This window comes from Actinia tenebrosa, unplaced genomic scaffold, assembly GCF_029948245.1.
Source record: "Actinia tenebrosa isolate PJP-AT-01 unplaced genomic scaffold, QUT_ActTen_1.0 PGA_scaffold15__27_contigs__length_11533743, whole genome shotgun sequence".
Lineage (NCBI taxonomy): Eukaryota > Metazoa > Cnidaria > Anthozoa > Actiniaria > Actiniidae > Actinia > Actinia tenebrosa.
The window spans coordinates 5891630-5905843 of record NW_028292575.1 but is presented as its reverse complement, the minus strand read 5'-3'; the positions used below and the strand labels follow the sequence as shown (position 1 = coordinate 5905843).

Sequence of the window (14214 nt, the reverse complement as noted above, 5' to 3'; positions counted from 1 at the left end):
AAGCAGAACGTAATCTCTTTTGAAAAACGTGCTGGTCGACAATGACATCTTCTAGCATATTTGCTTAGATCCGGAATGGAGTTCGACGGACTCCTGGAATTTGGATATTTTATATGATTAAATTTTATGATCGAAATGATGACATAGAGGCTTAGCCGTGATTGGTTCCGAAGTTTATCTGTTGTTACGGACTTACTTACACAACTCGATGACATAGTGGCTTCGCCTCTACGAGGCAGCAGCCACAAAAAGACAAGTAAAAAAAGAAAAACTTTGGAAAACCGAGGAAGGATACGGGGACGATGCTAACTCGTGGGTCTGCCTCGCAGACAACAGACACAGGGAAATACGACACTCAATGTTTGATATGTATATTTGTTGCTTTGTCATCTAGCAACTTATTTTCACTTTGCCTTTAGGATCTTTAGCCCACTCAGCGACTAATCATCCAGGTAACCCTGTCTACCCTGCCACTAGGGTCTTGTTTAATAACGACTAAGTATCATATAAGATTCGTTACAGTTCTATATAATGATCATGATAATCATAAGCTAGGTTTCTTACTTTCATAGTAGCAGTAAAACATGGTGATTCCTCTGTTACTTGAGCTGTTACCAAGTTCATGATGTGGCACTGTTCCATCCATCTGATAATAATTATAGCCGTTATAGTTCCGTGTGTCGTACTTGATCCATTCAGCTGTTGCTACCATCCATTTGACTTGTTGACAGTCACGTGACCCATAAGGCAGCAGATAAAATGGTTTGGTTATCGGTAACGAGATTGGAATCTTTTTGTTACCACTTTTTTGACAGGCAAAGTGCAAATCAATATAGCTTTCGCTCCATTCTTTATGAACGTAGATACCGACAAAGTGATCCTTGCATGAAATAGCAGCAGAAATGTGATAGTTATATTTTTCATTATGCATCTGAATGGATCCCCAATGCATTTCTTGTGGTTGATATCTGCTATATATACAGTATTGACCTGAGCATGCAAATAATGCGAAATGTAATAGTTTGAATTTCTATATTTGTTTATATAAGATAATCCTATAAACGATACAATATCATTAGTACTATTATAATGAAGATTTACCTTTCGGCCATGCTGGACCAGTCCTATGCCATGAAATGTTTTTGATACAAAAATACCTCATTACACTGCTGTTATAAACATTTCCCTCAATATGCAAACCTTTTGAATTTTGATTGGGTTTGTAGCCTACTGTGTCTTGATTTACCCAACAATTTTGTTCCCAATGTTTCTCTTCCCATTCTTCTGGACACCCTGTTTTAGGCTTGAGTAGAGCGTAATTTCCTTCAGGCCACCTGACGGAAGCTAAAATATAATGAAATAATAACATTCATCATAATTTGCCACAAATGGCTACACTATCAATGAGCTGATACCCCCAAAGGAACCATTGGAAGCGACATTTTGACTACCCTAGCTAAATCAATCTCATACTTAGATTCGCCCGTGTTTTTGTTGGGTTGCTGTCGGGTGCCATCGAAGATTCTGGGATAAAAAATTAGTAGAGGATTTTCAATGATTTTTACAGAAACAAATTAAACAATGGAAACCAGAGTTTCATTGGCATTGAATAACAAAATAAATCGGTGCCAAAAATGAGATCGATTTCACTAAGGTTTGCACAAAACATATACTCGTAGAGATTCGTAATGTTTTACTTTTTTATATGTGGTCTCCCCCCTCCCCAAAGACTCTTACATAGTCTCTCACTATCTAGGCTGTTGCACTTTCGCTGATTCGGTCCAAAAATTTAATCCTTTGGCTAGGCAGGCATGCTTTTGAAGACCAAAACATAAAGCAATAAATCGAAGCCAAATTACAGAAGATATGTAAATTACAACCATCTCTGTACCTCCAAGTGTAATATGTGCTTTGCATGAGAATAACGATGATGTAAATGAAGTGTTTGACTTTTATATAGAATACGTAAACATATTAAACAAGTGAACTATAAAGAATTTCTTATTTACAAAGATAATTTGTTGGCAGAGTATCCTTAATCTCCTCCTTGCCAGAGCTGAACATTGTTCTTGATCTGGCTTGCACGTAGGAGTTAATAATGGCTGAGGAGGCTCTGGAATCGAAGCAGTGTGCGACTTGAAAAATCCCTTGTCTGATGCCTACCGAACTTTGATGCGTGAATTGATACCACACTGAGAGCTACCCACAGGAAAAGAGGGCCACAAATTTCAATAATTTAACTTTACGAAAGTTTTGAGTTTATTAGGAGAGCACAACATTCTTTACTTCCTTATTATTAAACTCATTAATAATTCATGAGGAAAACATAACAGAAATCACGACCGTAAAGAGTTTTGTAAATCAGATACAGAATCGTGTTCATTTGCATAAACTTTAAGATGGATTTTCTTGGCCAGATTCACTTTTATCTTGAAAATTTTAGCGAAACACAAAGGAACTAACCTAGACGTTTGATAAGTAATCTACAGTATTCGTGTCCGTGTTGTGTGTCCGATATACAAACTCTCGGCTACACCTCGAGTGAGTTTGTATATCGGATACAACACGGCCACTCATACTGTAGTATATTACTTTAAAAACCGTTCACCGTTTTAGAGATGCAATGTATTCATGACTACTTTGATACTGAATTTTGGTTGCGAAATGACTAAATCATTATCTTTAGTTACCGTTACAGTCTAAAAGAAATAAATAAAGACATTTCAAGAACCATTTCTTTAATTTTCAAACTTAAGCGTTATATTTAGTTGTATAGAATTTATTCATTAAGCTATAAATTCAGTTTTGAAATGTTACATAAAATTCATAGGAAATCATTCCTAACAAACAGAGCTAGTTACTCTCGCACGCTTACAGCAATGACTTTCTAAGAATAATTTTCTGCGACATAAAAATTTATAAGCAACTTTTTATGTCGTGAAATTATCGATATGCTTACCAGTAATATCTCCTGGTTGGTGAAGAAAAAGAAGAAGAACGAAGGAGTACCAAACAACCAACATTATATCACACACTAACTAAGTATTTACCAAGTCTTGCCGGATTTCGTGTTTTCTTTACCAAGTCAGCTTCAGATTGACTGATGTTTTGAGGCTTTCGATATTACTTCCGAGTCATAACCCCAACACACGATCCTGTACATATGTTTGGAGGGTGGGGTGGGGAGGGTCATAAAACACTTTTGTAGTATTTTTCGTCATTCCAGTCCTTTAATCATTACACCGCTAGAGAAAGAAATACAACACTCAAGGGAAAGACACGAGGTTCATGAAAAGCATTAGCTCTTTAAAACTAAAAATATATTTTCGCCTTTATTTTATATAAAATGATACCAAAGCTATTTATTTTTTATAATGATATAAACAACATAGACTTAGACATTCAGGTTGCTGAAAGCGCCATTTTATAAATTTAGATTTTTAGCTTATTAACGTAGATTTTTAGATAAAGATACATAGTTATATATTTAATATATATTTCAATTTTCCTTATTAGTCAGTTTTTCATTTTATAATTCCTTCTTCTTTGTAAGTATTATATATTAACATATTCATATTTAAATAATGGACAAATTCTATTCGTTTTTTACAATCTTGAAAAAAATGTATAAATATTTAAAATTTATTAATTATTGATTAGAGATTATTGTTATTATTAATTATTGATTTTATTTTTACACAACACCCTCTCCCTAGGGAACTAAAAGCAGCAAGATAAATTGATGTACATTTTTAATTTATTTGCGACAGCATCTTTCGCTTTCATCTAGCTACAACGTCACCATCACTGATATTTTGACAATCAACAAAACAACACTTTTTTGTCAACACTACATCGTGATGTTTTATCAATATGTAACTTTACAAAAGAATTTTTTTTTTAAAATCTGACGATGGGATCAAATCGAAAGGCTACAAGTCAACACATGTAGCCCAATAACATTTCATATTTCTAATTTTCAATACGATGCCTAAATTCCTAAACGATTCAATGATTTGGTCATTTTGTAGAGTTCTGTGAAATACGGACGAACAATTTAGTTTTTAGTAAAATATGGTTCTTTTTTGTCAACTTTCCATGCTGCGTTACAATTATGTTTACTTTTTATGACTTCGACAAAATGGTTCTACGCAATATGGCAGCTAAACGCACGAAGTCGTCCATTCATTATTTGTTCATTTTACTTCTATGATTATTCAGTTTCATAAAGTCCTTAATAGCCAAACTTAACCTTCATTCCATGATCAATTTGGAATTGGTAAATAAAAATACCGACGTTCGAAAATAATAAATGAAAAATACCACGCGTATTTGATAAATTCTGGTTTAAGAAATCTATCCTACTTGATGATATGCTATGTCACACTCATGCGATGGCATTGTCGTAAAGTTTGTTAGCCTCAACCAGCGGAGCAGAGTTCTCTGCTGATTCGTAGAGTGGGTTCAATGTGTAATGGTTGACTTCTGAGAGATTCTGATAGGTTGGTCTATTCAAAGCTGTGTCGGATTCCAATGTGTGGTAAAACACTTCTGGGGCGCCATTACCAACAGGCTCGGGCGCATGGAATTGTGGTCCGTCCGACTCTATCTCCGGGGGCTCCAGTACGTGGTAAAAAAACAGAAGAGGCGTCTTTGCCAGAATGATTGGTCGCATGGCATTGTGGTCCATCTGATGATTCTATATTTGGGGGCTCCAGCACGTGGTAAAATACATCAGGGGTATCATAACCAATAGGCTCGAGTGCATGACATTCTTGACGTTTTGTTGATCTTCTTGGAGGTGGAACTTCATTCAGTTGGGTGTAATCGACGTCTTCGTAATCGGGAGGCTCGTCACGTGACTGAGGTTGCTCATCAACTGTGTTTACGGTTGACACGTCTGTGGTAGCTCCAGTAGTTTGGTCAATGATTATGTTTCCTCTAGAATAAAAGAATGAGTTGGATGCATAAGATATAAGAGAGATTAATGGAAGGATTAATTTAGAGATGGTTTGTCTAGATCGATGAGTAAGGCAGTGCTTGTGTACATATGGAAAACAGTGAGATACTAGCAAATGAGCGAGTTAAGATAAATAACAAACAAATACACAGACAAAATGTTGTTACTTACTGCTCGTATGTCGGATTTACGACCATCCCGTCATCCACACTGTCATAAAGATCATAGATATTCAAAGTATTTATAGAAGAATTCAGTTATATTGGCTAGTAAGTGTGTTAAATAAAAGTGACTCATACCTTGGTGCACTTGTTCCACTCTTGGAGGCTTTTTTGGATCTGCGATATGATAGGAATAACAAACCATTAGTTCATAAGCGTGGCCGGAATAAAAGGATGCCTGAAAATTGATTGCTTCCTCATCCAGTGTATAACCCTCAGTTTGCATGTTTCTCAATATATAGCACTAGTGGAATAGACCCCTAGCATGTAACATCAAAGAGGCTCAATTGGGAGGACAAAACAAAAGAATTTCAATCTCAGAAATGAAAACCTATTGTTATGTCCTCCAAATTGAGCTGCGTTCCGACGTACCTCAAGGGCCGGTCTATAGTACAATTTGCAGTCACAAAATTGCATTTTCCATGACATTGTCGGCAGAAAACACGGAATTTTTGAAGGCCTGTGGAAAGTCATTGACTGAACGCCTTGATAAAGCTTTTTACCTTGGTCGTAATGTTTTCCATTTTCAGACCAAGTGTCATTCCCTAGAGTATCATTTCTTTGTTTTCCGCCATTTCAGACCACATGATGACATTTGATTCTTAACGTATTGTGTGTTTTTTTGCTTAAAGGTTGTGCATGAGAAGACAAATGAATATATGGATACAACTCCAGCAAAGAATTCTATTCTCAAAAGGATGACACGTGGTCTGAAATGGGAAAACATTACGCCCACGGTGTTATTCTATTGAAGCTCACCATAAACCTGCTTCGTCGCGACGATTCCGCGCGTACTTTTGAGAAGCACACTAATGGGGAAAGGAGAACGGCGAGGAAGAAGGAAAAGAACAGCTAAATGTAGACATGCGAGGATGCTTTACCCATGGTAAGTGTTCACGAATTGGGAATGTTTTTATTTGTATCCACATTTTTTCTCGATTTGTTGGCGTCTTTTATTATAGTAGTGTCATGTAACTATACTTATAAAAAATATATATATAACTGAGTCAAATGCATGAATTTCATACCTGCAACGACAAAAAATGTCGATAATGACAAGAACAATAAGGATGAAAACGAACAGCGGTATTACCATGACAACTATTCTCCAAGTGTCATCACAAAAACAAGTTTTTTTCAGTGGATGGATATCGCCTTCAATGTACTGAGATTTGTTTTTAGTTGTGGTTGGGTTGCATTGTACCGTTTCATTTGTTGTCGAGTTAATATTTGTTGTCGTTGAAAATGTTGTTGTTGCTCCTGTAGTTGTTGGCAGTTTAGTTGTTGGTTGTTTGGTTGTTAGTTTTGCCTCTGAAACCAAAATAGCACATATATGAAATGTTACTGAAATTTTTTACAAGACCTTTTAAAACACAAAAAAAAAAAAAAAAAAAGCAAGTAAACGATTAAACGGAAAGAAAAGAAAAAAGTTCCTGACTTTCACTAAAACTACATACAGATAGGAAGAGATTGGCGCCATAGCCGGCTAAAGTGGTTCTCCAACATAACGGGTGTTTCGAATATCGTATAATCTGCTTCGAAGCCATCGTTGTTGTTTTCTTCATCTGATCGAAAAACGAACGTCACATCTCTGGTGGCAGTGATAGTGAAAGGGGCCTGGTGGCCGAAGAATGCTTGCTTTCGTTTAAAAATTTGACTGTTATTTTCGTATAGCTGTAAACAGTCTTCATCGTACTCGTACAAAGAGAAGTTTTTAAAGTTTACAATTAGGGTGTGATTAACAGGTACTATGATCCTCCACGAGCACAGCTGTCCATCCGGGTATTTACCAGGAAAGCCAGGAGACTGGAAAACATCTGAACTTTTAGTCAGAGTACGATTACAGCCTGAAATGGAACATGATTTTTAATTATGAAACCTTGGCTAGTAAAAGGGTTAGAGTTCAAGTTTGAAAACTTTCAAAACATCACTCGTGCCTATAAATTCCGAATTGTACAGTCTAGACCGTGCGATTTCCTAAACAAGGTGATGCTTCGTATTCCAATCTAAAAGGAAACTATGTTGTTCGACTGTAAATATATTACATTTTTCAACGTGTTACTCGGTCTTAGATTTCATCACTGCAGCCCACAACGTTTTTTAAATAGTTTAATTAAAAACAATTTAGTCAAAAACTGGAAAATTATCTGTTAGTTTCTGATTCCTGAAAACAGAAATATCAAATTATTTGATTACGGTTTCTGATTTTTGAATACCAGGAATCTATAATCAGATTAACTACAAAACATCTTATTTAACATCTTGGTCCCACAAAGCACTGACGTATATACGTAACGATAATTGGGTAGGTTTTACCGACAATGTAAGAAATGCTACTATCCCTAGATAATGATCATAAGTAATAACGAGATAGGTTTCTTACTTTCATAATAGCAGTAAAACATGGTGATTCCATTATGATTCCTGTCATAAACTTTATGATGTGGCACTGTTCCATGCTTGTGATAATAGTCGTAGACATACGTATGATACTTGATCCATTCAGTTGTTGCTACCATCCTTTGACTTGTTGACAGTCACGTGACCCATAAGGCAGCAGATAAAATGGTTTGGTTATCGGTAACGAGATTGGACTCTTTTTGTTGCCACTTGTTTGACAGAAATAATACAATTTGATAATTGTATAGGGGTAATACCAGCTGTAATACCGCTGGTTAGTAGCAAATTGCGAAACACCGGAAAGAATGCTCTTGCCACCGGTGTACATTTGAATCAATCCATAAGATTGCTTATCAGGTTTACCGTATATACAGTATTGCCCTGGAATATAAAATGCATCGATTTAGTTAAGTAGCTCAGTCAGTCTTGGTGACTACTTGTAACGTGCGTATAGCCTAAAATAATTGCGAAACAACTGCATTAACAAACGTGTGCTTTTTGTTGTTTGAGAGCACAATCTTTCTAAAGATTAACGTTAATATTTTTATTTACTTCACAATGTATTTTAGAGCGTTCATCTTTAAGTGTATTCCTTCCTCAGTCATTTTAGGATGCCGTTCGGCACAGTTACTGAGCTAATGTTTTATCCCATACCAAAAAAAAAAGTCATTTTATCAGTTTTGTTCATTAGAATTGTCGGTAACGCAAGTACTAGAGTGGACTACGTCTATATAGTTCTTTCAATGACCTTTTGAAACAAGCTTATTCATATTATGTTTCATTGAAAAACTCCGCACGCTACGCATATCTTGTATAAAACGTGCTGAAATGCACGCATGCATGAGCAACCGTTTGTTGAACCGGGAACATGCCCTTCCTACCATTGATGCAATATGAATCACTTTAATCACGTCCCCCGCATACGGCCCGCTTGGGAGACTAATAAGGCTTTTAAACGTCCTCAAATGATCTTCAAGACTTAGAGGGCTAACCATATATATGTTTTCACTGCGTTTTCACAGCTCCCTTTTCACATTTATCATTATCTTGTCTTATTACGCGTGTGTTGCGTAAAATTAAAACCTTAGCAGTCAATCAGTTTCATCGTCACGAGAAAGCCTCAAAAGTATTACTAACCTGTTGGCCAAGATTGATAAATGGTTCTGTCAATTATTTTGATACAAAAATTTCTTATAACTCTGTCTTGAGAAACTTCCCCTTGTATGTGTAAGGCATTTGAGTTATCATTGTTACGTCTTGTGTACTGCTCTATCCGTCCTTCATTTTGCCATCCAGTAGGACAACCTGCTTTGGGCTTGAGTAGAGCATAAGTTCCAGCCAACCATCTGGCTGAACCTAAAATATAATAATTCGATAAATATTACTGAAAATAAAACCCAGACAATTCGAATTATGATAGCTAGTTGTGATGAAAAATTCTGAGAATAAATAAATTGTCCTTGTTTTACGAGGGTAGCACTTAATTAATAGGCAGGGGCTAACAAACTTGAGGCTTTCCGTGTTTCATGTTCGAATTGGAATTTAGAATTTGAATTTTGCGGAGAGAGGAAAACCTGAGAACCCGGCGGAAGAAAAAACCCTGAAGCACAGGAGAGAACCAGTTAGAAACTCTACTCAAATATGACACACCGACTTCGACAATCGAACTCGGGTTACATATGTGAGAGGTAAGCGCTCTCACCGCTACGCCGCATCCGTGCTTTCCATAAATATAGACTCAGAGGCTCCGTCCACACGTATCCGGAAATTTTTGTATCCGCAAATTATTTTTTGCGGATACGAAAATGTTTGCGTCCACACGTAGCGTATTCGAATCGTTTTCACCGTCCACACGTATCCGTTTTCGTAAAATTTGCGGATACGTGTGGACGGGGCCTCAGTTGGCGTGGATTTCTTTCGCCGTTCTGATGCCAACTAATGTTGTACATAAATGAATAACTAGCTGGCGTCAATTGCACTTGTCTAGTGCGTACTCTGCCGTAGTGGGCCATTTGATTATTCCGGAAGTATTTAACTGATGTCTCTACGATTTTTTCTTCGCTAGCGTTTTATATTTTCGATATTATTTTCAAACGAGTTGAGATACTGCGTTTTATTTAATAGATATTATCGAACTCATGAATAATTAATGAGGACAACACAACAGAAATCACGACCGTGAAGAGTGTTGTAAATCTGATAGAAAACGGTGTTCATTTGCATGAACTTTAAGTTGGATTTTCTTGGCCAGATTCACTTTAATTTTGAAAATTTTAGTGAAACACAAAGGAACTAACCAGTAGACGATTGATAAGTCATATACAGTATTCGTGTGTGTGTTGTATCAGATATGCAATCACTCGGATACGCCTCGACTGATACAACACGGCCACTCATACACTATATATTACAAATAATGTGGCTGTTTAAACATAAAAATTCTTTATAAACGTTTTAAAGCTATAGGAAATTAAATTACAAGCCAAGGAAGTAGCCAGATAATGAATCCGTTGATTTTTTAGACTTAAAATCTAACTGTTGCTGGTTTCACTTTAGCCGCTTGAGGACTCGCTCGTTCGCGGTATGATACGAAACTCGTGAATAAAAACGACTTAAAGCTCTTATGTGATTATCTGTGTATTATACATTTAGGGTCGACTTTGATTGGTTAAAACTAAAATATGTCGCGAGATCTTATTGGACAGGTTTTACCGTGAAGTGATATCATATCACTTGACTAATATGGTCTTTATTTCACTGATATCGACCCTAAATGTGTAATAAAATAAAATATAAACCACCGTCTCGATATATGAAAAGTCAACGTTGATTTGGTTAGAGCAACGCGACTCAGAGTTTCAAAATTGATGACATGCATGCGAATTAGAGTGCACGCGATATATCCGTGAAACTGATTACTAGCCATGTAGCGCTTGGGAGTCGGATTTAGATATCAACTAATTAGTTGTAAAAAAGCTAAGAATTCATTTAGGCACGAACCAAATAAAGACGCATAGAGGTATTTTCTTTTGTTCCCAATGATCTGCTACGGCACTAAAGATATTACGTATTTGGTTTTTGTTTCACTTGTATATGGCGTGCACTCTATGTGCTCTGGGAAATGGCCCAAGTCCTGTAAATACATCGGCAGTTTAGCTCCTTTTTACATCAACTAAATTGCGAAATGTAATTTTTAAAACACTCGATATGCTTAATTCATAACTACAAATAGTCTTCTCACGTTTGCTTTCAACAACAAAATTAGAGCTTCTATTGAAAGGTCTGAAAGTTGTTTTTCAAATCTACTAATATATATGAAGATAATACAATACGTACTTTTGTTACAGTTGTTTCAAACATCTCAGTATTCTATACTTACCAGTGATATATCCATTCTGCAGAAGAAGGATGAGAATGGCTGCATAACTAAAAGCGCCAACCATTGTATCACACCAAGTGCAAAACGTCTTGCCGGATTAGAAACTGTTTCGGGTTTTCTTTACCAAGTCAGCGTCAGATTGACTGATGTTTTGAGGCTTTCGATATTACTTCCGAATCATAACCCCAACACACGATCCTGTACATCCGATGGGAGAGGAGAGTGGGGAGGGTCAAAAAACAGCTTTGTAGTACTTCATTGCAATCCTTTAATCATTACACCGTTAGAGAGAAAAAATACAATACTCAAGGGAAAGCACGAGGTTCATGAAAAGCATTAACTCTTAAAAACTAAAAACATATTTTGGCCTTTATTTATAAATGATACCAAAGCTATTTATTTTTACCCCAACCCCTCTACCTAGGGAACTAAGAGCAGCAAGATAAATTATAAATTATTGATTTATTTGCGGCAGCATTTTTCGCTTTCCTCTAGCTACAACGTCACCGTCCTTGATATTTTGACAATCAACAAAACAACAGTTTAAAAATCTTCTATTTTCTAATGATCTATTTATTTTTCAGTAAAATACTTTTTTGTCAATTTTCCATGCTGCGAATAGTTACGTTTATGTTTTATACGGCAAAGTGGGTCCACGCAATACGGCAGCTAAACTAAGTCCGTGAACCCTATTCATTATTTGTTCATTTTACTTCTATGATTATTTATATATAGTTTGATAACAGGTCCTTAATAGCCAGTGGATAACAAACGTATGGAATACATTCCATGATCAATTTCCATTTCCATTTGACGAGCAGTAAATCGCGTATAAGCAAAGCAAGTAATTCCGACTCAGGAATGTCGTTTTACTTTCGTACCATCACCGTGTCGTGTTTTTTAATCGATTTCGTCACAGTCACGAGGAATCTGTCCTACTTGATCACATGCTATGCCACACTCATGCGATGGAGTTGTCGTAATGTTCATGGTTAGCCTCGTCAAGCGGAGCAGAGCTCTCTGCTGATTCAGGGAAAGGTAACTGACCAGTCATGAAAACCTCTATGGCAATAAAACTCTTTGTTATATACCAACTGTCAAAGTCCATTATTCTCATACTCTGAATGGCCCTAAATAGCTTCAGAGTATTGCTTAAAGGTTAAACGTTTTACTGTACTTTCCCATTGGCATCATAACTAGACTAGAACACCATACTGAGAGTTCAAAACAACCTACGATTGCGTACCATACTTATTATATAACGGTATATTTAACCATTAAGTTTTCATTAGACACCTATTTATATTCCTATTTATTTATATTCGGTTTCCGCAAGACAAATATACATATATATAATGCGGAAATTGATTGTGTTAGAAATGCGGGTTTCATGATGACTTTTAACACTCAACATGTCACAAGATCTTACCTTTATTCTCTACTGCTGTGTGTAGAAGAATCACAAAAATGAACCAACACCACGGATACATCGAGAACACGAGACGGTCACCTTCTCACTTATTTCTCTTCGTGTTAGGCCCCGTCCACACTATGCCGGATAAATTTGAATCCGAATTTTTATTTATTCGGTTAGGCCTACCGTCCACACTAGTCCGGGCGAATCCGAAACAATTCTTTACGTTTTTCTGCCCTCTTTTTACACTAATTTTCATAATTACGCAACCAAAACTCAGCCTCAGACGTCTGGGTTTTAATGAGCAGTGTTGTTGATCGAAATAATTACAAATTTAGACCGTGCGGAAAGGTGATTGCCAGAAGCCAAAAACCCAGACAATTCGAATTTTAATAGCTTGTTGTGATGAAAAATATTGAGAATAAATAAATTGTCCTTGTTTTACAAGGGTAGCACTTAATTAATAGGCATTTTCTAACAGACTTGTGGCGCTCCGTGTTTCATGTTCGAATAGGAATTTAGAATTTGAATTTTGCGGAGAGAGGAAAATCTGAGAACCCGGCAGGAGAAAAAAACCCCGAGCACAGGAGAGAACCAGCTAGAAACTCTACTTACATATGACACAAGCGCTCTCATCGCTACGCCGCATCCGTGCTTTCCATAAATTGACTCAGTTGGCGTAGATTTCTTTCACCGTTCTGATGCCAATTAATGTTGTAAATAAATGAATAACTAGCTGGCGCCGATTGCACTTGTCTAGCGCGTACTCTGTCGTAGTGGGCCATTTGGTTATTCCGGAAGTATTTAACTGATGTCTCTACGATTTTTCTTTGCTAGCGTTTTCTATTTTCGATATTATTTTCAAATGAGTTGAGATACTGCGTTGTATTCAATAGATAAAATAATGTGGCTGTTTAAATATAAAAATTCTTTACAAACGTTTTAAAACTATAAGAAATTAAATTACAAGCCACTAAAGTAGCCAGATAATAAGTCTGTTGCAGTTTCTAGACTTAAAATCTAACTGTTGCTGGTTTCACTTTAGCCGCTTGAGGACTCGCTCGTTCGCGGTATGATACGAAACTCGTGAATAAAAACGATATATCAAGCTCTTATGTGACTATTTGTGTATTATACATTTAGGGTCGACTTTGATTGGTTAAAACTAAAATATGTCGCGAGATCATATTGGACAGTTTTAAGGGATATCCGGTATCACTTTACTGATATGGTTTTTATTCACGGCTTTATTTCACGGATATCGACCCTAAATGTGTAATAAAATAAAATATAAACCACCGTCTCGATATATGAAAAGTCAACGTTCATTTGGTTAGAGCAACGCGACCCTGAGTTTCAAAATTGATGACATGCATGCGAATTAGAGTGCACGCGATATATCCGTGAAACAATAACTAGCCATGTAGCGCTTGGAAGTCAGATTTAGTTGTCAACTATTTAGTTGTAAAATAGCTAAGAATTCACTCAGGCACGAACCAAATAAAGACGCGTAGAGGTATTTGCTTTTGTTCCCAATGTTCTGCTACGGCGCTAAAGACATTACGCATTTGGTTTTTGTTTCACTTATATATGGCGTGCACTCTATGTGCTCTGGGGAAATGGCCCAAGTCCTGTAAATACATCGGCAGCTTAGCTCCTTTTTACATCAACTAAATTGCGAAATGTAATTTTTAAAACACTCGATATGTTTAATTCATAACTATAAATAGTCTTCTCACGTTTGCTTTCAACAACAAAAATCGAGTTTCTATTGAAAGGTCTGAAAGTTGTTTTTCAAATCTACTAATATATATGAATATAATACCATACGTAATTTTGT

General features: G+C 36.4%; 4 protein-coding genes across 7 annotated transcripts in view; all 4 read right to left on the bottom strand.

Moving 5' to 3' along the window:
• The window catches only part of LOC116302256 (uncharacterized), a 52473-nt gene extending 40238 nt beyond the window's left edge, over window positions 1-12235 (bottom strand). For 2 of the 4 annotated variants that reach the window (XM_089030514.1, XM_089030512.1), the window contains exons 1-4: window positions 2960-3179; window positions 1474-1524; window positions 1102-1344; window positions 565-990 (exon numbers count right to left, since the gene is read on the bottom strand). In XM_089030514.1, the coding sequence (XP_088886640.1) occupies window positions 565-990; window positions 1102-1344; window positions 1474-1524; window positions 2960-3023 (784 nt within the window). In that variant the 5' untranslated portion in view covers window positions 3024-3179. Of the gene's footprint in view, window positions 1-564; window positions 991-1101; window positions 1345-1473; window positions 1525-2959; window positions 3180-10960 lie in introns of those variants that run through there. The other 2 variants (XM_089030516.1, XM_089030515.1) reach the window with 2 other exon arrangements.
• The window catches only part of LOC116294666 (uncharacterized), a 63569-nt gene that overhangs the window by 15320 nt on the left and 34035 nt on the right, over window positions 1-14214 (bottom strand). The window lies entirely within an intron of this gene.
• Window positions 3740-6535, bottom strand: LOC148910942 (uncharacterized; the record flags this gene model as incomplete). The annotated part of the gene is made up of 4 exons (XM_089030582.1): window positions 3740-4941; window positions 5132-5170; window positions 5260-5298; window positions 6210-6535. Coding segments are annotated over 4 exons (783 nt in total), but the record flags the coding sequence as incomplete, so codon positions are not given.
• Window positions 6616-12806, bottom strand: LOC148910941 (membrane frizzled-related protein-like). The gene is made up of 3 exons (XM_089030541.1): window positions 12390-12806; window positions 8719-8937; window positions 6616-7028 (listed from the first exon to the last, which is right to left on the bottom strand). The coding sequence occupies exons 1-3, from the start codon at window positions 12448-12450 to the stop codon at window positions 6631-6633; spliced, it is 678 nt and encodes a 225-aa protein (XP_088886667.1). The 5' UTR covers window positions 12451-12806; the 3' UTR covers window positions 6616-6630.

Bases quoted from the DNA above. Each gene is read 5' to 3' on its own strand.
- LOC148910941 (XM_089030541.1), bottom strand. From the start codon at position 12,450: ATGTATCCGTGGTGTTGGTTCATTTTTGTGATTCTTCTACACACAGCA. The intron at 8,938-12,389 runs GTAAGATCTTGT...ATTATATTTTAG, and splicing joins CACAGCAGTAGAGAATAAAG to GTTCAGCCAGATGGTTGGCT. The intron at 7,029-8,718 runs GTTAGTAATACT...GTTCCATTTCAG, and splicing joins TTATCAATCTTGGCCAACAG to GCTGTAATCGTACTCTGACT.